The sequence below is a fragment of the Trachurus japonicus genome, chromosome 9 (assembly GCF_045865225.1).
Source record: "Trachurus japonicus isolate A0001 chromosome 9, Traja_1.0".
NCBI lineage: Eukaryota > Metazoa > Chordata > Actinopteri > Carangiformes > Carangidae > Trachurus > Trachurus japonicus.
Genome location: NC_140915.1, coordinates 18,962,010 through 18,985,100, shown reverse-complemented (window position 1 = coordinate 18,985,100; position 23,091 = coordinate 18,962,010). Strand labels below are relative to the sequence as shown.

At 41.3% G+C, this 23,091-nt stretch overlaps 2 protein-coding genes across 4 annotated transcripts in view; one reads left to right on the top strand and one right to left on the bottom strand.

Moving 5' to 3' along the window:
- Positions 1-17,526, bottom strand: part of msh3 (mutS homolog 3 (E. coli)) — a 37,818-nt gene extending 20,292 nt beyond the window's left edge. The window contains exons 1-18 of one of the 2 annotated variants that reach the window (XM_085786373.1): positions 17,227-17,526; positions 16,989-17,103; positions 15,424-15,722; positions 14,640-14,873; positions 14,200-14,316; positions 13,987-14,104; positions 13,746-13,885; positions 13,036-13,202; positions 8,936-9,045; positions 8,538-8,652; positions 7,675-7,759; positions 6,963-7,072; positions 4,767-4,899; positions 2,984-3,171; positions 2,132-2,300; positions 1,835-1,899; positions 1,014-1,130; positions 656-763 (exon numbers count right to left, since the gene is read on the bottom strand). In XM_085786373.1, the coding sequence (XP_085642499.1) occupies positions 656-763; positions 1,014-1,130; positions 1,835-1,899; positions 2,132-2,300; positions 2,984-3,171; positions 4,767-4,899; positions 6,963-7,072; positions 7,675-7,759; positions 8,538-8,652; positions 8,936-9,045; positions 13,036-13,202; positions 13,746-13,885; positions 13,987-14,104; positions 14,200-14,316; positions 14,640-14,873; positions 15,424-15,722; positions 16,989-17,103; positions 17,227-17,364 (2,528 nt within the window). In that variant the 5' untranslated portion in view covers positions 17,365-17,526. The remainder of the gene's footprint in view (positions 1-655; positions 764-1,013; positions 1,131-1,834; positions 1,900-2,131; positions 2,301-2,983; positions 3,172-4,766; positions 4,900-6,962; positions 7,073-7,674; positions 7,760-8,537; positions 8,653-8,935; positions 9,046-13,035; positions 13,203-13,745; positions 13,886-13,986; positions 14,105-14,199; positions 14,317-14,639; positions 14,874-15,423; positions 15,723-16,988; positions 17,104-17,226) is intronic. The other variant, XM_085786374.1, reaches the window with a different exon arrangement.
- LOC146981300 (lymphocyte antigen 6G-like) lies at positions 15,721-21,395 on the top strand. Of its 2 annotated transcripts, none has more exons than XM_085786375.1 (4): positions 15,721-15,735; positions 19,952-20,002; positions 20,681-20,788; positions 20,956-21,395. In XM_085786375.1, the coding sequence occupies exons 2-4, from the start codon at positions 19,954-19,956 to the stop codon at positions 21,108-21,110; spliced, it is 312 nt and encodes a 103-aa protein (XP_085642501.1). In that variant the 5' UTR covers positions 15,721-15,735; positions 19,952-19,953; the 3' UTR covers positions 21,111-21,395. The 2 variants fall into 2 exon arrangements, with proteins under 2 accessions (XP_085642501.1, XP_085642502.1); XM_085786376.1 differs by lacking the exon at positions 15,721-15,735 and adding an exon at positions 17,905-17,998.
- The last annotated feature ends 1,696 nt before the right edge of the window (positions 21,396-23,091 follow it).

Below are 23,091 nucleotides of genomic sequence, written 5' to 3'. Positions count from 1 at the left end.
CAGACATTTCCAAATAGACATTATATGAACAATATCCAGCTATCGGGAGATCTCAGAAGCAGTGAATATAACACTACATTTTGGATGCTAAACATCGGTAAATGTGTTATTATATTAACATATTTAAAATTAAATTAAATTCATCATTGCAGTAGAGTGCTCTGTAACTTATTTTTTCTACTTTTTTATCTACTACACTATCCACTCTATCCACACAGCTGTGAGCTGTCTATGTGTCAGTAATGCTCTATATTTCACACACTAAACTGAAGGCATAAATCTCTACTCAATACAATAAGTGTGGACCTATAGCACAAATACACAGAAGTAAGCCCTAAGTACTGAGACGTGTAGAAATAGACAATACGTGTAAAAGTGTATGTCAGTTTATGTGTGCGTGAGTGTGTGTGTGGGGGAGAGATGTTGGCGTTCTGGCCGAGCACGCTGCTGAGCCCAGTGCACACTCCCACACACAGCCTGTCTGAGACTATAGGACATGACACAGGACACCCACACACACACACACACACACACACACACAACCACACAATATCCCACACATACAATAAATGCACACACACACACAATATATGCACAACACAAACTTACACACACTCACACACTTATATTTACGGTCATCACGAGAGGACATCACCTGCAATAGTTCCCCTGTTTAGCCACCTCAGCCAACGAAAAGAGACAGTCCATGGTTGCTAGGTGACTAATAGCCCTTTTAATGGTGTGGTAGTGCTCCCCAAACTGGCTACAGGGAGAGAGAGAGGGAGGAAAAAGATTTTCAAGTGTAAATTAAGGTGAGTGCATACTGTGTTCTGACAAAGCGGCACTGACAGTGCACTTGACTAAAATGGACTAATTCTGGCAGGCTGAGAGCTGCGGAGGCATCTACGTACCTGCACCACAGACTGGCATGTTTTGAACAGTTCTTCATTTGGGTTTATAATCTGTGTGTGTGTATGTGCATGTGTGTGTGTGGATGCAAGAGAGTGTCATACTCCAGAAAGCCGATCCACTCCCTCTGGCAGTCCAGCAGCAGTTGTTCCCTGAGCTGCAGCAGCTTCTTGTAGTGCTCCACCAGGAAAGGAGAGTGATACCTGCTGACTGCCTTGGTGCTGCAGAGGAAGAAGGAGGAGAGCGTCTGATTGGACTGTGTCCATATTTTAAATATCTGACGAATCTCAGTTCCTGCACCCTGGCTGTCACCATCATCCCATTTTCAAATGCAGCAGCAGCAGCAGCAGCAGCACACTTCAGAGGCAGGTGATATTAATCCTCTTTTACATAACATTACACAGCTAATGTGAAAAGTTTTGAGTAGTGCAGCGTCAACCCATCTTATATTAGCTCCATCACCAAATTTAAGCAAAGTACTCGCTGGTACTCTCCTCCAAAAGGCACCTCCTCTCCTAAAACCTCTAACACCCTAATGCCTAAACCCTCTCTTACTGAGCACCTCCTTGCCTGATCTCATTGCATTACAACTTACCGAGCAGATTTAGTGCTTAATACTAACTTCAAGGTCTGCTACTGTACTGACGCTTCAGTGTTCTTCCTCATTTTGTAAGTGGGATGAAAGTGTCAACGTAAATGTTCTGGAGACGATGTAGTTAGAAGATGTAGAGCAACACAGCTACATCTCAGACAACGCTCAGAGGTGATATTTAAAACCACAGAGCGGTTTTTATTCATTTTCTCCGTTGTCTCATATCAGAATACAAGGTGTTTGTAATTGTATGTGTGTGTGTGTGTGTGTGTGTGTGTGTGTGTGTGTGTGTGTGTGTGTGTGTGTGTGTGTGTGTTGCAGCTGTGAGCTGACCTGCTGATTTTGACCCAGTTGCGTGGTACAGTGGATGACAGCGAGTTCTTCACCTCAATCAGAAACTGAGAGAAGAGTAGGAAGAGGAGGAGGAAGATTTTCATAAATAAGGCCTCAGCAGTCAGACAAATTAATGTGTCACTTTTGATCAAAACTTACACACACACACACACACACACACACACAGAAGTCAGATCATCACTGTGAGTCAGTCTTTCAACCTAATCAGACTATGACATGACAGGCCATTGTCGCTCAAACCTCACACACACAGACACACAGACACACAGACACTACCTCCTGTCCAGAGACGGTCGTGTATTCGAATGCGGGGGCCTTCAGTGTGACTCGGACTTCTCTGCGGTGGTCTTGAATCTCACTGAGGGCGGTCTGGATCTGGTCTCTCCTCTCCTGCAGCACCGGGAATCCGGATAGATCTGAGAACAGCTCGGTTTTATTCCCCGACCTGCACAAACACACAAAGACATTTTCGGTGACATCAGCCTGCCCATCACCTCGATTTTCTTCAGCAGTGAAAAACCGAGAGGAGAGGAAATCATCCATGTGTCACTAGGAGGTCCTTCGCTCTCGTACTCCATGCCAACTGCTGATCATACATTACGTGGAGCGACAGCAGACAACAACAATCAACATTCCCACTTCAGCATATGAACATAAGGGCTCGATGTCACCACGTAAGATTTATTTCTAGATCTAACACTTGTGCACCAGAGTGAATCAAACTGAATGAAGTCGGAAACTGAATCAAATCAAATCCTTTGTACAGAAGTCAAAAGAATACCATGGGGGTGCTGTGGTGGGTGAGCGGTTAGACAGCATCATCCCATATGGGCCCTGGCACTATTACAGGAGGTTCAACTCATGACATGGGAAGATCATTTACCAAGTGTCTGTTCCCCCCATTCCCTCTCACTGTTTCCTGTCACACTTCCACTGTTCAGTCCAATAAGGGCAGAAAATGCCTGAAGAACTGACTTGAAAAGGGGAAAAAAAGCACCAAAGAGCTCAATCAATGGAGATTTATATATATATGAGGTATCTTTAAAAATCACATTATTATCAAAACATTCTTAGTTGAGCATTTCCTGGACTTTTCCTCCATTACTGTTAATGCCTCTGGATACTCACTTGGCCGCTGTTTCATTGAGCACCTTGAGAAAGTCGTGGGCCGGAGCCAGCAGATCAGGAGTGTCCAACAGGAGGCCGTGGAGCAGCGTGGAGCTGATCTGTGACTTGATGGCGGGGAGTAAGGCCTGCAGCTCCAGCCCCAGGCGTGAAAGACTGCTACTAATGAGGTAGAACTGCTGCGTGGAGGACTGGAACAAACACACAAAGATATGCAGAATGTTCACTGAAGTGAATGGTGGAGCATGTGGTGGCTTCTGACACGGTGTATCTCAACTGCAAAAGGTAGCTGAAAATCATTTTCTCCCCACTGCTTAGTGTGTGTATGCGACTCTGTACACCAGCGAGATTAGATCACAAAATCTCATCTGCATTGAATATGGAAGTAAAGCTTAAAGAGCAACCGTTGAGAAAAGCCGGCACAGTCGCCCCCCGCCCACCCAAAACAAAACTAAATATCACAGCTGCTTTAGTGCACTGTCTGTGACAAATGTCACGGAAATGTAGACACAGAATTTGCCTGGATTTTTCTCACTTATTTTGTCCTGATATCTTTATTTACATATCATCAGTCTGAAATAAAGTGACTCTGACTCTGACCAAATTCTGCCATTAGTCTATTTTATTTTGTGCAGATTTCAGCTCCTTCTATAAATAATGACAATCCACAATGTAGGAAATGCAGCTGTATACATCAGCAACAGTTTTATGTCTCCTCAGGATCAATGCTGCGGCTTTTAAAAATAAAACTGGTGAACATCTAAAAGGAAATTAACTTAATGATTAATCAATGTTCTGCTTTCACCTCTGAGGAGAAGTAATATTGTAAATCATATTGACTGCATATAGCCATTGGTGATGTCACAGTGTAGTACCAAGTCATGAAAGGTTAATGAGTGTCACGCCGACAATGGTTTATGGTATTAATCACATGCTGCAGTTTTAATGGTCCTAGATGTCAGCAGACCCCTTGTTGCTCTTTTATGAACCCAAACAGACAGTGAGTGCAGACCAGAAGCGTGCCCTCCCTCCCATTATGTCAATGGAGCCATAGAGACACAGGCCATTACACACAGGTCCATTTATCTACAGATGGGCGAAATGACAATTAAGCACTCTACGTGTGTGTGTCTATGTGTGTGTGTGAGAGAGAGACAGACAGTGTGGGTATGTGTGTGAGAGTATGTGTGTTCAGTGATATTTGATGATTTTCTTTAACAATATGTGAAGGAGTCAGAAAGTTGAATGTGAACCAAGATATCAAACTCAGACCACACTGCTGCTTTCATCTCTGTGCACACACACACACACATATGTGAGATGAAGCCTTCTGACATTTCGAAGATGGGTCCGACGGGAAATGAGACTGTGTCAGACAATCAGGTAAGTGCCACTGAGGCCACTGTTCCCCGTTGTTAATCAAGAGACATGCCATAAAAGAGAGAGAGAGAGACAAAGAGAGGGAAGCAGAGAGAGAAAGAAAGAAAGAAAGAAAGAAAGAAAGAAAGAAAGAAAGAAAGAAAGAAAGAAAGAAAGAAAGAAAGAAAGAAAGAAAGAAAGAGAGATCTTGGTTTTAATTCTCATGCAAAACAGTGAGGGGATGGAGGTCTGCTGCTCCTGTATAAGACTTTTGTGATCCTGGCTGTTGTTTCTGGCAGTTTTAAACTATTTCTCTACACCCACAGATCTCAGAAATTGAATCGGCCAGAGGTGTGTGAGACTGATGGAGACACTTGTCAGTCTGGCGCTCCGTGCTCTGACCTATGCCCGTTTCATTACTTCCTACCTTTTTGTGGTAGATGCTGCAGATGCCTCTCTCCAGGTCGGGTAGATGTGACAGCAGGGACCTGGTGGAATTTATAGCTAGAGAATCCGACTCTAAGATCTCCTGCACCGCATCCTGCCGCTGAGAGATGGATCTGTGGGTTGATGGGAGGAGCAGGAATAGGGAAGACATTAATGAAAGTAAAAAAGGATAGAAATTAAACTTTTCATTTAACATCATCACCAAAGAAAATTAGTCATTTAGTGGGCTGAATCTGTCTTGAGTGAGAGGTACTTGCTCCTTTTGAAGAACTCTTTTCATTACATGTGCTGTGGTTTGCCTATTACTTCTCTTCAGCTATAAAGAACAGTCTTATCTATACTGTAGCAAGATCACATGCTTTTCCCCCCTTAAATTAGTTTTAATTAAAGGATCTCTGGCACATCATCTCTGGAGACAGGGTAGATGCTGAGAGTATCCAGATTATTAATCAACTGGGGCGGCCGTGGCTCAGGCGGTAGAGTGGGTTACTTGTCCACTAATGAGATGGTTGGTGCTTCGATCCCCGGCTCCCCCAGGTCACGTACTGAACCCCACGTTGCCTCCGATGGTTGTTCCAGTTTGTGAAAGTGTGTATGTGTGTGATGTATGAATGTGTCAGTGAATAGATGAATTTGGTAAGTATTATAAAGCACTTTGAAAGGTCTGTTAAACTAAAAAAACAGACATTTACAGTGCATTAGGGCCATGTGAGGCACAATATTAAAGGTGAGATTATAGATTATAAAAACTTAAAAAAAAACTGACTTGATGTCTGAATTGCAGACAACCATGTACTAAAATCTTCTATTGAAAGACACAAACAACAAAAGACCTTTCTATGGTCATGAAGAGAACATTGACTGAAAAAGCAGATCAAGATGAGTTTAGAGATATAATAACTATAGACAGCATACGCACACATGTGTCTTTGCGTGCACATGTGTACGAGTGTCTGTGTGCATCTGCAGAGTGTGTCTTGTGAGTTAATGTGGCCGGGTGTAATCTGGGTTTTACTGATGTCGAAATTCTCTAATTCAGATATTTGTATAATCCAACAGCACTGACCAATCCTCGGCTATAATCCCCGCACAGGGAGAGAGGGAGGGACTCGCACACATACACACAAAGGAGAAATACTCGCACAATCAATATATGGATTATAAAATTACACTGCAGAGAAGAGAGCTGGAATAATGCTGCAGTATTAAAACTGAGAGGTTTCTGTAGTACTGTAGAAGTGCTGTGAGTCAATTTCAGCATTTTTGTGTGTGCCTTTATTTTTGAAAATAAGAGCAGCTGCTCTATTGAGTGAAAAACACATCAGTGTTCAGATTATCAATCCTCTCCAACAATGTTTACTTAGATGTGAAAAAGGAGCATTTCATTTAAAGTAACAGAACTAAAAACTGGACTGTGGAGATCATTTAAACACTCATTTGACCCTTGAAGCTCATACTCTAAATGCACCAGAAAGCAGAAACTAAATCCGATAATTAATTCCTCAAAACAGCAGTCATAAAAAAAACATTTATTATTGAACAAAAACAATAATTGTGCACTTTTGCTTTCTGTTCTACTGTGACACAAGGTAAAGTTAATGGTCCGGGCCTTTTTTTTGCCCTGCATTTGGCCTCCCAGACGGTGCACCTACAGTCTGCAGTCAAACACATTCAGGTCAGACCTTTATTGCCCCATGAGGGGAAATTATTCTTCCAGCAAGGCATTTTAAACACCACACCACACATACATGTACACACACAGTATATCCTGACAAAACTACACAACAAGCAGAACTTTTGGGGGAGCAGTTGTAATACTGACTGAAAAACACTGATGCCTCATGTGAGCCAGAGTCGGTTGTTCAAGGTAACTGAACCCAGATCTCATGGATATAATGTTATATCATCAAGGCTATTAATCCTTAAGCTTAAATTGTCTGATAACATGACCACCTGAAAATCCTAAATAGGGAAATCTATCCCATCTTAACCGTATGACATGAAAGTTGTATAATCACTGATAAGAGGCTTTTTCCAGGGCTTAATAAGAGTTAGGGTCTAACAGAGCAGAAAAACAAATCCTGATGTGGAAATTAATTTTGTTGCATTGTGAAAACTGAATGTCAGGAAGAGTGAAAGAAGCAGAGAGAGTCAGAGCAGGTGATCCTGTACTTACTGTGGGTTTGTGAGGGGCTGGGTCACCCACTTCCTCATCAGTCTCCTGCCAAACGGTGTGCGAGTGTGGTCCAGCACCCACAGCAGACTGCCCCTCACACCGCCATCTGTCTATCATTTAAAGGACACACATAAGGACACACATAAACACAAAAAAACAGCTTACACATACAAGCAGCATGTGTACATTATACATGCCGCTTGTATATAACGTCCACATGGTGTTACAACTTGTTGTTTTTTTAGCATAGATAGAAAGAGCCATTCTCTTAGTAATTAAATGAATGAGCCACAAGCAGTGAGTGGCTTGGACCTGGTTTGACCTCCAAATGTGTCGTTTATGTGTGTGTGTGTTTACTGTGCAGAATGCCTGCTCGTCTGACACACATGCCACAGCAGTGGAGACATGCTGAACTTTTGAGCCGTCACCCACGCACGTCTGACTAGTCACTGAACATTTTCCTTCAGTTTCCATCATGCATTAAATTTTTACAGTCCACTGAACGAATCTGACTCTAAACTGATTTCTCCAGGTTTTATGACAATCATGTGGAAAGTTGCATCGACATATGTAAATATGTGTCTATCTACCTGGTGACATCCAACTCATTTTTGGACACTTGGTTTTTCTTCACCAGGCCAAAGACAGACTTTCCTATTTAGCAATCGGTGTCTAGGAGATGAGAGCAGTGTCAGCTGAGATGTACGTCTACCTGATTATTAAGGATTTCCAGGTTCCTGAGAGTGGCAGCGCTGAGATTCATACCCTCAGACATGCAGGACAGATGCAGAAAAGAGCTATGGAGCACAAAAGATATTATTTTAGATTCATCAATTTTTCTTATTAAGACAATTTCCATACATTTCCCATAAGTCAAAATCAATCCTGGTGTTCTCTTTGTGTAAAGTTGTAAATGAGGTAAAGAAAGGACAAAGCAATCAAAGTGTAAAATACAATGTAAAATATGGTGAACCGACCAAACTGACACTTAAAGTAGCTTTTCTTTTGCACTTTCACCTCATTATCCACCTACAACTTAGAACCCCTGACACTTACTTACATATGATGTTGGAGAATGGAAAATTGGAAAAAGTGATCGTTTTAATGAATGTTAGATGGCTTCTACAGCCAAGTATTGAGCCATGAAGCAGATAGCGATCCACCACTGCACCGTTTACAACTACAGGAGTTTAAAGACATGATGTGAATTTGCCTAAAGGGAGCCGTTTTTGAAATGAGATGATTGTGAAAATTCCACAACTTTATGACTTTGCATAAATTGTACAATGTTAACATTCAGCTTAAAGGGTGGTAAAAAGGGAAAAGGAGGAGATAAATACAGCAGTTCAAAGTGATACAAGTGTAAAAATAAGTTGTAAAACGCTCCTTTATATTGCTGCAGGTTTAATGCGTAAATTCGCACACATTCCTGACTGGAATCCAACTCTGAAAATTAATTGGAGACCCAGGAATTCACTGCCCACCGAGAACGCTCGATAATTATGAAGCTTTTAGCCGGTGTTGCCGAGTGCGAGTGTGTTTGTTTGTGTACAGTGTGTGGGTCTGTGTGTGTACCTTTCACTCTTAAGAACTCTCTCCAAGTTGAATTCTTGGAGGTACTGGATGAGCGGCCCCAGACAGCAGATCACCGGGCTCTCCAAGGACGCCACACTCGACAGAGAGCGAGCGCCTAGAGTACACACACACACACACACACACACACACACACACACACACACACACACACACACACACACACACACACACACACACACACACACACACACACACACACACACACACACACACACACACACACACACACACACACACACACACACACAGTGTTCACAGGCCTACTCCTCAGACACATCCAGTGTTTGACGTCAGAACGGCTGTGACAGTGTACGAGCAACTGATGATGGGAATAATAAAGAATGAAAGTGTGAAAAGAGAAGCGATGACAAGCGCACCTTTCTCGTGGGTGTGGCTGTAGAATTCGGTGACTGTGTTCATCGCCGAGGGGAACTCAAACTGGACGCTGTCTCTCTTTTCAACTCTCACGCGGTCATCAGCCTGGACACTGGAGGAGGCAACATGAGTGTTTATTATTATTATTATTATTTATGCTTGTGACGAAAGAAAGAAACGCAACATCTGACGTCTAATGAGACGAGAAGAATTGGACAGGGACACACAGGGACACAGGCAAACACACACACAGACTGCTCCCCTGCATCTCCCTGCTACTTCCCTGTATCACCCTATTGTTCCATTCACTATCTAGGCATCGCTGTTTTCAAGGACTTGGTTGCTTTTGTCCGCTCTGCTGTTGCCACAGCAACCAAGGCGAGCACGTGGCTCTGGACACAGCGCTGAAGCATTTACTGTCTTCCGTTTCCTAATGCTCTCACATTCTCTATTGCTCTCACACACACACACACACACACACACACACACACACACACACACACACACACACAGACACACACACACACACACACACACACACACACACAAGAATCATCATCTTTCACTTCAGGACTGTGGGAACAAAGATTGCATAGTGTGATCAATAAACTGCATATTGTGCCTGCAGTACAACTAGGACCATTAATCATTTAACCAGTCAACTGAGCCATATTATGAGGTTTACAAGAACATCAGTGATTGCAGGTATTGATCGAGGGACAGCGGGAAGCAGTGTAGCATTGCTACAACGCCCTGACAGCCAGGACCCTGGCGGCATCGTGACCCTGGGTTCAGGACGTTTCAGTGTGGTGGTTTGAGGTCATCGCACTTTTCTGGTCTCACTGACAACTCAAAGTGCTTTGCAATACTTGCCACACTGACCCATTCACTTACACTTGAATATCTTGCCCAAGCACACTTCAACCACCAGCCTGGAGAAGCTGGGGATCAAACCACCAACTCTCTAATTGGTGGATGATCCACTCTACCTCCTTAGCCACATCCATACTTCAAACAACTGATCAGGGATTTGATAACTCCACTTAAAACTAAAAAAAAAAAACATGAAAGCAGCGGCTTTGTGGGACAATAAGCACAACAACGCTAATTGAAGCTTCATGCTAATGTCAGCTTGTTAATATAGATAGAGACAGAGTGGCAATGTTAACATGCGGTTGTGTAAGTCTGCAGAAACACAGTGCCAAATAGCAGGAAACACAAAGTACAGCTGAGGCTGATGGCAATTCTGCAATAATTCTGCAGGCATTTAGTCACAAACTGTACAAATTCAAACCTAATTATAACGTTCATTTGATGATGGTGCAATAATCAAAGTTGTTATAATTCATGAATCATGTTGGTACGCAGATGAAAGTCACTACTGTGTCAGCACTTAAAATTTCAATTCAATTCAATTGATGTGAAGGGAGGGGGGTTTGGTGCTTAAAAGAGACGCACTGACTGCATCTTAAACCACACGGTTCTTTTCTAATATTTAGTTTTTCTTCAAATGCTCACAGCACAGTGATGGTGATAATCAATACGAAGCAGGGATGGCTAAAGGTTAAAGCAGAATGTTGAGACCCAGAGATCAGAGGTTAATGTGCACAACAGATTAAGGTGCTCGATTAGTCTCTGACTGAGTCTCTGTGAAGCACACACACACACACACACACACAGACCACACACTATGGATCGCTCTTAATACATCACTGCAGTTCCACCATCCACCCAGGATGTAATATCAACTTTCAAGAGCGTCAGCCGTCGACTTAAAATCTTTGGGAAAGCCAACAGAGAACATTTATATATTGACAGCATCAGCCGTTGAGCTTTTCAGTCGCTCTGATCCCCGTCACCGCTCTGATCCTGACTCATGAGTCCAGGCTGCTGGATGAGTAAAGAAACTAATGCTGCACCTAGCTACTGCCAACCTCCCAGGGACTCATTACCTGCCGCTCCATGGACACACATACAGCTTGTTGCCTTGGGGGCCGTCTCGTCAGCACGCCCCCCAGGGACACAGAGGCTGTCGACGTAATGTCAACAAGCACAAAAATCTCCAACATTCACTTGGGTGGGTCTTGCTTTTGTGCGTCTTAATAGGTTGCTGTTACATTACTGTAATATTTGCAAGTGTCAAAGCTGACGTCCATCAAAACATCTATTTTAGAATCATTTATGCATTTTAAGTGTGATTCTTCTCAGTCTGATGAATCATGATTACAGACAAAAATGAATCACTTGTCTTGGGAGGAGGCCGATATGAAGGATTTGTAAGGGGCCTTGCATAGCTGTGTTTGTGTGTGAGTATACACAGCACATGTGTCAAATTGTATGTCTGAGGAGAATGGACAAAGCTGCCCTGTATTTGTATGAAAATGCAAAGTGAGAAGTGTCTTGCCGCTGATAAGCACAACGCTAGAGAGCAGTGCTGTTCAAACACAATAATTGGACTGGCCTTTACAGGCCCCCCTCCTCGGTAATCACTCAACACAGACAGCTTAAAAAAAGGAAGAGGAGGAAGAGACAAAGAAAGACAGGATTGAATACAAATGAACCAAAACTTGTAGAATTAAATCTAAAGTGAGAAGGTAAAGAAAGGCTAAGAAAAATAGCCACTGGAATGTAACAGAAAAAGCTGAATAATTAGTGATGTGCACCCTCAGGGAGTCAAAAGCAGCAGCACACACCCCCTCCCATTCATTCAAGCATCTCCTTTCTAATCTAATCCACTCGCTGCCACTTCTTCATTTCATTTTCACAGCATAATACAATCACAGGCAGCCTCCAGAGGAACCCGTCCCCACTGGTGTGAACGCGCTGGGTGCAGACTGTCAGCAGAGATGAACCAAACGGTGACGCGATGGGAGGCAACAGGTTTCTGCAATACAGCAGTTACAGCAGCACTGTCACTGGCAGAGCTGTTAGTCGACTGATAAACAAGGAACAAAGTGTTGAACTCTTTTTCGATCTTGTGCTTCATTCAGCAGCCGGTGTCTGCTTCTGCATCAGAGGCTTGTTGGTACAACATAAACCCTGACGACTTCCTGCTGTTCCTCATGTTCTTGTGCTGAGCTTCTCACTAGGATAAATTCACTGCAGCCAAATCTCTGTCATTTGGAATAATGGTGTTTTATTGACTGTGATGTCTCAGTTATGTGCTTAAAGTACAGGTTCATATTTATAATTTGTCTTTTTGTTTTAAAACAACAGTCAGGTGCCCATATGAACATTAAAAGAAGTCTTGCTTGCTGTTATAATTAAAAGAGTCCTTCCTTATGTGATTTTAAGTTAAACTAAAACTTAATCTACAGTAACATGCGGCTCCAAGGTGGCTGAGCTGCACAGCGTTTTTAATATAAACTTTATTGGCCTTTATTGAGTTGCACTGGATTTTTTTCTAACACTTTACATCAAAAGGCACATTTTGAAAATATCTTTTAAATAACGTGAATAAGAGAATGATTTCACAAGCAAAACCGGTGCCAGCTGTTCCCAGAAGCACTAGACTATTGCTGTTTATTTATATATAACACCTAAAAAGTTTACTTAGTAGTACTAGAGTAGTATTCCACAATAGTGTTGATAATATTGGTTATAAATGTATACCTTCATGTACCATAGTTTGCAACATCTGACTTTCCAGCAGCTGCACTTTGGAAAAACTGTGATGGAGTTAATTTCTAAAGGCAAAGACATTTATCACTGCTGGCCTCCAGAGCCTCCAACCAGCCTTTCTTAACTTTTTCAACAAATATAACTATTTTACATGTTTGACCATAGATACATCTAACATATAACCCACCAAAAACATCAATTTAAGGGTAAAGCCCGTTTATAAACTTTGAAAAAACATTTTAGCAGTGGTACCCAGGGTGCCGTGGGCCATCATCATATCACCTCAATATGAACCTGCATTGATTTCCTTTTGTTTTTTGAGCCAATGAACAGTCCAGACAAAACATCTGTCTACCTGCCTGGGGAAATCTAAACACACTCCCTCAGAATGAAACTCACAGACACACGTCAACACATCAGTACATGGTGTTGTGTGGTAAATGGGTATATAGTGCCCCCTTGTGTCCGGATGGTAGATTACCTGGCATTGGCGATGCTCTGTAGGAGTCTGTGGGTTTGCTCAGAGAGGTCAGAGGGCACCAGGATCTCCACGGGGTTTATCTTCAAGAGACGAGTCTCCAGCTCAGAGCGAGACTGACCCTCAGGGAAACAGTCTAGTAGCACGTCTCCTGTGCTGGGCTGGACGGCCTGCAAACACAAACACATGTGCACTGAAGTAATAACAAAGAAAAAACAGGTACATAACAAGAAGGAGGATATCTTCCTGTGATGCTTGGACCATTGGTCTGATTTCAAGAATCAAATTATTTTGTTCTAAAATAACTCCTTCAAATGTAATATATAATACAGGTTTAAATAAAATTTCCATAAAAAGATAAGGGAAGTAGTAGTAGTAACATAACCCCCCAACATTAACATTAACTTTACTCTCCATGTCAGGGCTGTTGTGATATGGACACATGTTTCCATTTCAGCATGTGCAATCTTGTGATATTTTTATTTTATTTTTATAACCAGATGTTCTGGTTAATGCTGTAACACACTGATGAATAAAGAAAAAGAAAAGAATTAACAACAGACGTTAAAGGGAGAGATAAACAAATCATGAAAACATACACACCATTTTTTTTCACAATGTGTACATCATTGTAATCCTCCAATTTTTCTCCATTAAATGCATCAGTTTTTTGTTTGTTTGTTTTTTTAAGATTTTGTCCCCATCATACTCACCACCAACCCTACAGTGAGCTGCGTCTTGACTTTATTCCAGTTCTCACTGATACACAGCAGGAAGCTGTCAGGTGGGTCCACCGCCACATCCCCACAGACCCCCTCCTCTACATCCTCCAGTCTGCCCAGCGGGTTCACATCTCAACAAAAACAAACTGTCAAGGAGCTGTAGACACACATGTGGTCAAAGCTAGTTTTTTCGGGACACGTGCACACAGAAATTCACAGGCTACAAGGATACCCTCTCCCACCAGAGTGGACTTGGTGTACAGAGCACTGAGCTGACGAGTGAACAGGGCGTTCTTATTGACCCCCAAGGCCTTGATCGCAGACGTCTCCGTCTGCTTCACCACACCAACCTAAAAATTCAAGACAATGGTATATTTTGACGAGAAACAATGTGGCTCTTGACAGCCTGGATTTGCAATATACTGTACTACACATTACTTCATACCTTGTGCCCGTGGGACACCAACCGTCTGACATGGACAAACAAGCGATGTGTGGGGATGCTGCACGTCATGAAGTTATGATCCAGGTGACAGGTGATATTCAGCTCCTTAGCAGCAATCTGTTCACACACACAAAGATGACATCAGTGAAACCTTTGAAAATAACTGAGGCCAAATTTAGCCTTCAGGTAATTTCTCAAATTTACCACCATCTCATTACTCCAGTTAATTTTTGACATGATGACTAAAATTTGTTTTTGGTTTGAATTTAGTCCAATTAGGTTTAATTTAGACAAAGGTGCTGGCACGCACGTTTAATTTTTGACATAAACCAGTAGTAATACTGATATTCATAATGATAATAATGATATTAAAACAATGCAAAGTAACCAGCAAAGAAAGAAACATGTGTATGTTTGCATGGATACTTTTCAGCTCTCACCTCTGCATCCTCCCCAAAGAACCTGTACTTGTAACCGCACTCCACAGCCAACAGGGCGTCTTTGTGTTTCTCTTTGAGCTGGATGACCTGCTGCTCCAGGGGAGTGTAGATGCTTTTTGAGCGTCTGGAGGGGGCGCTGGCATCTGACGGAGGATTCGGATTGGCACCTTTTCCTCTCCCTCCTCCCCCAACTCCTCCTCTTCCTGACTTTGCAAACTGAGACAAGACGAATGGCTGCAAAGAAAAACACACACACACACACCACAAAACAGTGGTTCACCCTGGCAAAAGCCACAGTTTTTTTTAAGCAGCAACAGATCCCCATTTGGCGCTTTCAGTTCTTGTTTGTGTGTGAGGAAAAAACCACATTATGCTAAGATTATGCCCCTTTACAATTTCATCTTTATCTTTACAGACTTACAGAGATACCACAGTAGATTTCTTGACCAGACAGTATCCATATTGATATATGGCAGTTTGAAAACCCAATAATGATGAATAAATGCAGTTTGACCTACAAATATTTGTACCAAAAAATAATGAAACTCCAACCTTATACAAGGCTGCTCTTTTCTCCACACAACTCACACTATTGCATGTAACACCTCATCCTACCCTCCACTCCATAAGGAAGCTGGCTTTTGGCCCTGTCTTGCTCATGGACGCTATAGTGTGTCAGATGCTTCCTGTTATTAGGGGCTTAAACTGTCATCATTGGCCGTTGTGCTGCCAAAAACACACTCAGGTGAGTACTGTGTGATGGAGTCAGTAATTATAACGGTACCTGTTTTTTAGCAGCCTCTCCTGAACTCGCCATTTCATTAAACTCCTCCTCGGCCGAACCGTCATCCTCCTGCTCCTCCTCTGCCAACTGAGGTCTGTTTTTATTGCTGTGATGATCTGGGACATCTTGAGGAGGCCAAACGCTGCTTCCACCATCACAGATTTTACTGCCAGCAGCCTCTGTCCTCTTTTCTTCCCTTTGACTATCACTGTTCCTGACAGTGGGCTCGGCCGTCAAGTTGAAGCCTTTCAGCTTCTCCAGGGTGGAGGAGCAGAGACTTCTTGCTCCATGACTCAATGCTTGAAAAACAGAGTAAGACTGATTACTATTATGATTATTATACAGTACCTTGAAAAAGTATATACACCTTTAACTTTTCCACATTTTGTCACGTTACAACCACAAACTTACAGTAAATGTATTTTATTGGGGTTTTATGTGATAGACCAACACAAAGTAGCGCGAATTGTGAAGTGGAAGGAAAATGATACATGGTGTTGAAGGTTTTTACAAATAAAAATCTGAAAACCTTGGCGTGCATATGTATTCAGCCCCCCTGAGTCAATACTTTGTTGAACCACCGTTTTGCTGCAATTACAGCTGCAAGGCTTTTTGGGTATGTCTAGCTGTGCACATCTACAGACTGCAGTTTTTGCCCATTCTTCTTTGCAAAATAGCTACAGTTCAGTCAGATTGGATGGAGAGCGTCTGTGTCTGTGAACAGCAATTTTCAAGTCTTGCCACAGATTCTCAATAGGATTTAGGTCTGGACTTTGACTGGGCCATTCTAACACATGGATACGCTTTGATCTAAACCTTTCCATTGTAGCTCTGGCTGTATGTTAAGGGTCGTTGTCCTGCTGGAAGGTGAACTTCCATCCCAGTCTCTAGTCTTTTGCTGCCTCTAACAGGTTTTCCTCCAGGATTGCCCTGTTTTTAGCTGCATCCATCCATCTTCCCATCAACTCTGACCAGCTTCCCTGTCCCTGCTGAAGAAAAAGCACAGCAGCCCCACAGCATGATGCTGCCACCACCATAGCTCACGGTGGGGATGGTGTGCTCAGGTTGGTGTGCAGTGTTCTTGTCATTTTGTATGTCAGCCAAAAGTTCAATTTTGATCTTTGATTTGTAAAAAATCTTAACCATGTGTCATTTTCCTTCCACTTCACAATTATGTGCTACTTTGTGTTGATCTATCACATTAAATTCAAATGAAATACATTTAAGTTTGTGGTTGTAATGTGACAAAATGTGGAAGAGTTCAAGGGGTATGGATATTTTTGCAAGGCACTGTAAATGCTGTGCAAATTCTAGAAATAATTTTCTCTTTTTCATCAACAACCTACACATGGTTGCGGTTGCACTTTGTCTGTAGGTTGTCACAATAGCCTACCATTATGTTCCAATGATCAAAATTCCCATTGTTTTAAGCTTGTGTGTTCACATTGTCAACTTCACAGACTCAATATCAATAGCAAATCATGCTGTTTGATGTATTTGAATGGTGGTAATGCTGAGGCTGGTTGGGTTTGAGGTGTAGTCTACAGTACAGTGCGTACACTCACCTTTACTCTTCTGGCAGGGTAAAAGCTCACAGTCCAAATCCTCCACCTGCTGATCCGGTGCAGACAGCTTTGCTCGTTTTGATGGCAGTCCAACATTTTCAGAGGAAAGTTTCTGCTGCAGGAGACAAGCAGCTCAGGTTCAGTGTTGAAAAGCATTCACAACCCGAGCATATCTGATCCACGCATTTGTGCATGTCTGCGTGTGTGTGAGAGTTTTACTCAATGAAGAACACCTCACCTTGCCCCTTGAAACCTGCTGCTCATTAGGCTTCTGCTTAATCCCACAGTGAGTGTTGCTGCTGCTGCTGCTGCTGCTAAATTTTGTGAAGTACCTGCTGATCGGAGCGTTGCAGGACTTTTTCAGAGACTTTGGCATCTTTGCTCTTATCTCTTTATTTACGCCACGGACTTCAATGCGTAGAAATATGTGCACATAACGTGCAGCCCGTCGGTGTGGCACCGGTCTTTAGCCTCAGTTTCCTACCCGGCTTTTCAAAACACTGCGGCGCATTTGCTGAGATCACGGGGACGCATAAATGACGCAGCCAACGTCAAGTCAATTGGAGAACATAAAAGTTTCCGGTTACACCTTTCAAAATTAAACAATTGAGCTTGACAAGGTTGTGCACACATACAGTAGTCGGATTCGATTGAAGGTTAAAAAATATATGAGATGGGGGATTGTATTATTATTATTATTATTATTATTATTATTATTATTATTATTATTATTATTATTACTGACTCCTGTGTGAACTGTCTTAGCCTCCACTATTAGTTAGCCATACCAAAGTACAGACATGAAGGACTTTTCATCTCCTCTTGACACATCATCTCATCTACGTCATCCGGATACGCTTTTATTTTGAAATTGATCAAATCACTTCCGGTACAACACAGTATTTAATAAGTGCTCAAAACCTTCATTTCTAAACAAATGAGGTAGGCTATCACTTCCACCTCCAGGCAGCTCAACCGTTTCATGACAAATCTCTGCTACGCCTTATAAGGTAAGCCCAAGCTCTTTATTAAACAGGCTATATTAAACGTTTTATAAACATAATGCAGCTACATTAAGAAATAATTTAATTTAGGCTACCTTAAAAATTTTCATGAATTCTATTCTATTCTGATGTTAATTGATTTATTCACTAACGTTTTTTCAAAACTATCACAAAAACATTATTTTGTCCCCCCCCCCTAATGATTTTAAATAGGCTTTATGCCAAACCGTCTTTGGCCGAGCTCCACTACTTCTTGAACTTAAATAAGCTCCTTTACTTCCTGTCTTACATTGTTGGACAAACTGATTAATCCAGGTGTGTCTGACCATTGTTGTGACTACTGAGGTCAGAGTCAGACAGATTAATAGACAAAAGAATGTAGCCTATTTGTGATAGTTTTGAAAAAAACGTTAGTGAATAAATCAATTAACATCAGAATAGAGCTTGGAGCTTGTTTAAGTTCAAGAAGTAGTGGAGCTCGGCATAAAGCCTATTGTTACATTATGTAATTATAGGCCTAGGCCAAAGTCCTTCTACAATATGTCTCTGCCTAGGCTATGTATTATGCAGTAGCCTACCAGCCAAAGGTTTGGACACGCCTTCTCATTAAATGATTTTTCCCTATTTTTATTACTTTCTTCAAGATTCACACTTATATCAAAACTATGAAGGAGCACATATGAAATCATGTAGTAGGCCTAAACAAAAAGGTGTTAAACAAAGCAGAATATGTTTAACATTTTTCTAAGTAGCCACCTTTTGCTTTGATGACAGTTTTGAACACTCTTGACACAGATTTATATTGGAGACATTAAAACTATGAAGGATGGAATTATGTAGTAAACAAAAAAAAGTGCTCATTAAAGTTTTACTGTATTTGTCATGTGACCTAAATTCAATTGTTGGTTTGGGATTACTTAGACCACAGAGCTTCCACTCTGTTGAGTGCTCAGCCCCTGTGGGAACTCCTCCAAGACTGTTGAAAACTGTTCCATGTGGCGCCCTCATGAAGCTGATGAGAGAATGACAAGAGTGTTAAAAACCGCCATCAAATACTTTGAAAAATCAAAACATATTCTGCTTTGTTTAACACTTTTTTGTTTACTACTTAATTCCATATGCTCTTTCATAATTCTGATGTCTTCAGTGTGAATCTACAATGTAGAAAAAAATAAAATAAAGAAAAACCAGTGGAAGAGAAGGTGGGTCCAAACTTTTGACTGGTATTGTAACTCTTTGAAAAACTACTGGAAATACAACTAGCTATTATGATTAGATTGAAAGGTTTTTGTTTTCATTTTTTTAAGAAAACATTGGAATCACAAACACTTATTTGATCTAAGTGAACAAAAGATCATTGAGTCAAGCCATATTCAAACATGGTGAACCATGCAACAGTGCTGACATGTCTTTACAGGTCATGGGAGTCAAATGAATCAGCAGTAAGGTCACCTTGTGTTAAGAATTTTCCATTCAAATTAGGCTTCTCTTCCTTATTTGCAACATGTGTGTTCCCTTTGTTAAATTCATCCGTAGGCATTGCTTATTTGGATGTCATCTGAGAGTGAGTCAAAAGAAGGAAGTGAAAGTATTTTGTCCATCCAGACAACATCTGATATGAGAGAGAGAAAAAAAAGTACTATACGTGTAAATAAATAACACAAAAGATCTTTTTTTTGTTCCACAAACACAGATCTTACACAGACTAGTAGATAGTCTGCAGTCTGATAGGAAGGAGTTGTTTTCAGTTCTGTAAAGTGTTAATCTTCCATACATGCTTGTCTCCAGAACAATGAGGTCACTTTAGGGCCGGCGTTATTCAGGGCACTTGGGAGGAAGCTTTGTAAGAAAATGCTAATGCTTAAAGTCTGAAAGAAGACGGAGAAGTTGCACTGAAAGAGAGAGGTTTCTCCCCAGTTCTGTCTCACAAGCTTGATTAACAAACTGTTTTCTTCACAGTCATGATGCAACTATATAGAGCTATGATCCTGTTGATGACTCTTTCCACAGGTAAGAAAAACCTATTGACTTGTGCGTATGTGCTCTGGACTGGTTTAACTTAAAAACTCAAGTTCAATTGTTGCCTCTGTTGCTCACCCTGAGGTTTCTCCAACTTGTTCCCTGTATAAAGGGTTTTCTTGGTATTTTTTCCTCGGTCGATGTGAGGGTCTAAGGGCCGAGGATTTGGCATGATGCTGTGTAAAGCCTTTTGAGACAAACTGTTTGTAAAATCGGGCTATAAAATTGCCTTGCCTTGCCTTGCCTTGCCTTAAAAACACGAGTGAACTCAACTTTACAAACTCAGGAAGGTATAGATTGTTTAATTAATAATCAGTGTTTGAACTTGATATTCTAAACTTTTTCTTGTCAATATATGCCATTTCAACTCACAAAATTCAGTTATACTAGTTGTTTAACTCATTATTTTTTTGTTTGAACTTGATATTTTGAGTTGAAACTAACTATATTACATTATCCATTTGAAAAAAAGGTGCTTTGTCTTGTCAAAGGAACATACAATTAGACACCCTTTCAGCCCACATTTTTCAGTTTAACTAATACTCATACCAGTTGCCTTTTCAAGTTATGTTAACTCGTGTTTTTAAGGCAGCAAATGAACTTAAAATTGCAAAGTGGTAATAATAATGTGGCATGTTTTGAACTGCTGAGTTCTGTGTCTCTCTGCAGTATGTGGGTTAAGGTGCTACACATGCACAGCCGCTGCACCTAAATCCTGCACGGACACCAAATCTTGTCCTGTCATCTTCAACCGTTGTTACTCTCTCAGACTGGACGGTAAGTTTGTTTTTACATAACAGAACATCATATCATATCATATCATATCACAGTTCCCCTACACGACAAAAATGAAACAGCTGATGCAGGATGTTTTTGTAATAAATGCTCAGTCGCCATTTTACACAACATAATAAGTTTATGTGTTTTCCCATCATGTTTTGCAGGTTACGACATGGTTACCAAGGGCTGCCAAACCAGCATAGCATGTGTGAGTGCCATGGATTGCTGTGAAGGGGACTTGTGTAACAGTGCTGTGCCAACTGGTCCTAGTGTCATCCTCCTGCTGGTATCCTCAGCCGTCATTACAGTCTTTCTTTGAGGCTCTGGGAGAGCTACATCCAAGAATTTTACATTTCTGTGCTGCTCTTTTTCCAATGTAATTTGTACAACTAAATAAACAAATTTTAAAACTGAAAAGATATGAATTGATACCCTCTATCTGAGGGGAGACCAGGGTTGTTTGGCCCCCTTTTCACTCTTTGCTTTAGCACTCATAATTTATGTGAGAATATTTAAACCAGTATCAATTATACAGAAAAATGAAAATGTGACTCTCTTTGGATGTATTGTTTACTGGAACCGTGAATCAATAAAAATATATAAATACAATAAATCTTTTTTTTTTTTAAGAGAAAATATTGAATTAAATGAATTGTGTCCTTAAATGTAAAAATCATCTCACTGTATTTTTATTCCTCCCCATTTCACTGTATCTTAGATCTGATGTGGGGTTGGGGGGGTTATTTACAATAGGCTTAATCAGAATCACTGTAATCTCAGTTCAGATTAAACTGATAGATTTTATGAAAACGACCGCAATAGGTCGAAATAGATTGGTCTTGAAGCCATATTTAGAAAAATCAATGACAGAACAAGAAGTAAAAATTACGTCAGTAGACAATTAATAGGTTTAATGCTTTGGAAGGAGTTAAAGGCCTATACAATTTGCAGAAGCAGCAGTGTCCTCTTAAGACATGGGCTTATTTTCGCAGTAGACATTTTGACTGACAAAACAGATGACAATGTGACTAAGAGGCAGCAGACACATAGTATCAGGAACCTGAAACTGAAACAGCAAACTTAAAAGTCCAGATCAGGTGTCATGGTTTGTTGCCTGATTGATACGAACTCGTCCTGCTATTTAGGCTACGCAAAACCAATAACCAAATTCACAGCTGCACTAAGAACAACAAAACACTTTTATCATTTCTCACTAACTCAGTCAACCTCAGATGGTCCCAAAATGCCATCAAAGTAATGATCAAACCTGCGCACAGGACCTTTTTTGCCACCTGCACGCTGTATGCAGATCTACAAACTTTGCGCACTGAGGATCGTGTCTTTCAAACGCGCAAAACAAACGCACTATCCATCTAGTCTTGTAGTAGTATGGGGTGCCTCTACCCTGGTGTGGAAAATATTGGCGAGGAGAACGTGCAAACAGTTATTCATGAGGTTGCTGGTGCTCAGACTCCTCCCTCTCCAGTCTCCAGTTTTTCAGAGAGACACTACCATCACTCATAGACTGTCCTAAAGCCTTTACCACATCTTCGATCCCTCCCTCCAGAGCAGTAGGGTGGTGTTACCTGCTCATCGCAGAAAGTGAGCTCCACCTGCTGTTCAGCACCAGTTACATTCGCCTACGTTTTATCAGCCTATCATCTCTCTTTTGCACCTCGCCTTCGCCTTATCTTGCCATCTTCCCAAAACTTCATCTGCTGGTCTTTTTTTTTTTTTCACAACTGCATTTACTTCCTCACAAATAATATTTAACGTAGCGTTTCTTATTAACTGTGGCTCAACAACATCTTTATTTGCCTCTTCATAAATTCCATTAGATTGATTTCATTTCGCTATTCTGTTCAAACTCGATCACAGCATGCATGCTCCTGATAATTCACTTCATCTACTAGTCATCTAACATTGGCTCTGCCGTAGAAACAGGAAGCGACAATGCAATGCCGTACCCGCTTTGCTGTCTTCACTAGGGCAACACCAAATTTGCATAGTTTACAGAAATCACGTCATTACTCGCACCCTGTTCAGCTGCAATCCACGCTCAGATATGTGTGTATAAGTGGAAAACTAGGCTAAACAATGCTCTTTGTTTTGAAATCTACTTTTACTTACCGGTATACTTCTGGGAAGATGTAAAAAAGTTCTACACATGCCAAAGTTAATCAGAAGGCTATATGTTTATTAATTGTTAATTTGGATACAGAGCAAGAGATGCAGAGAGAGATTATCTATATCTTCTCATCATCACACTTCTTTCATCTAGTGGGTAAATGGGTGTGGCT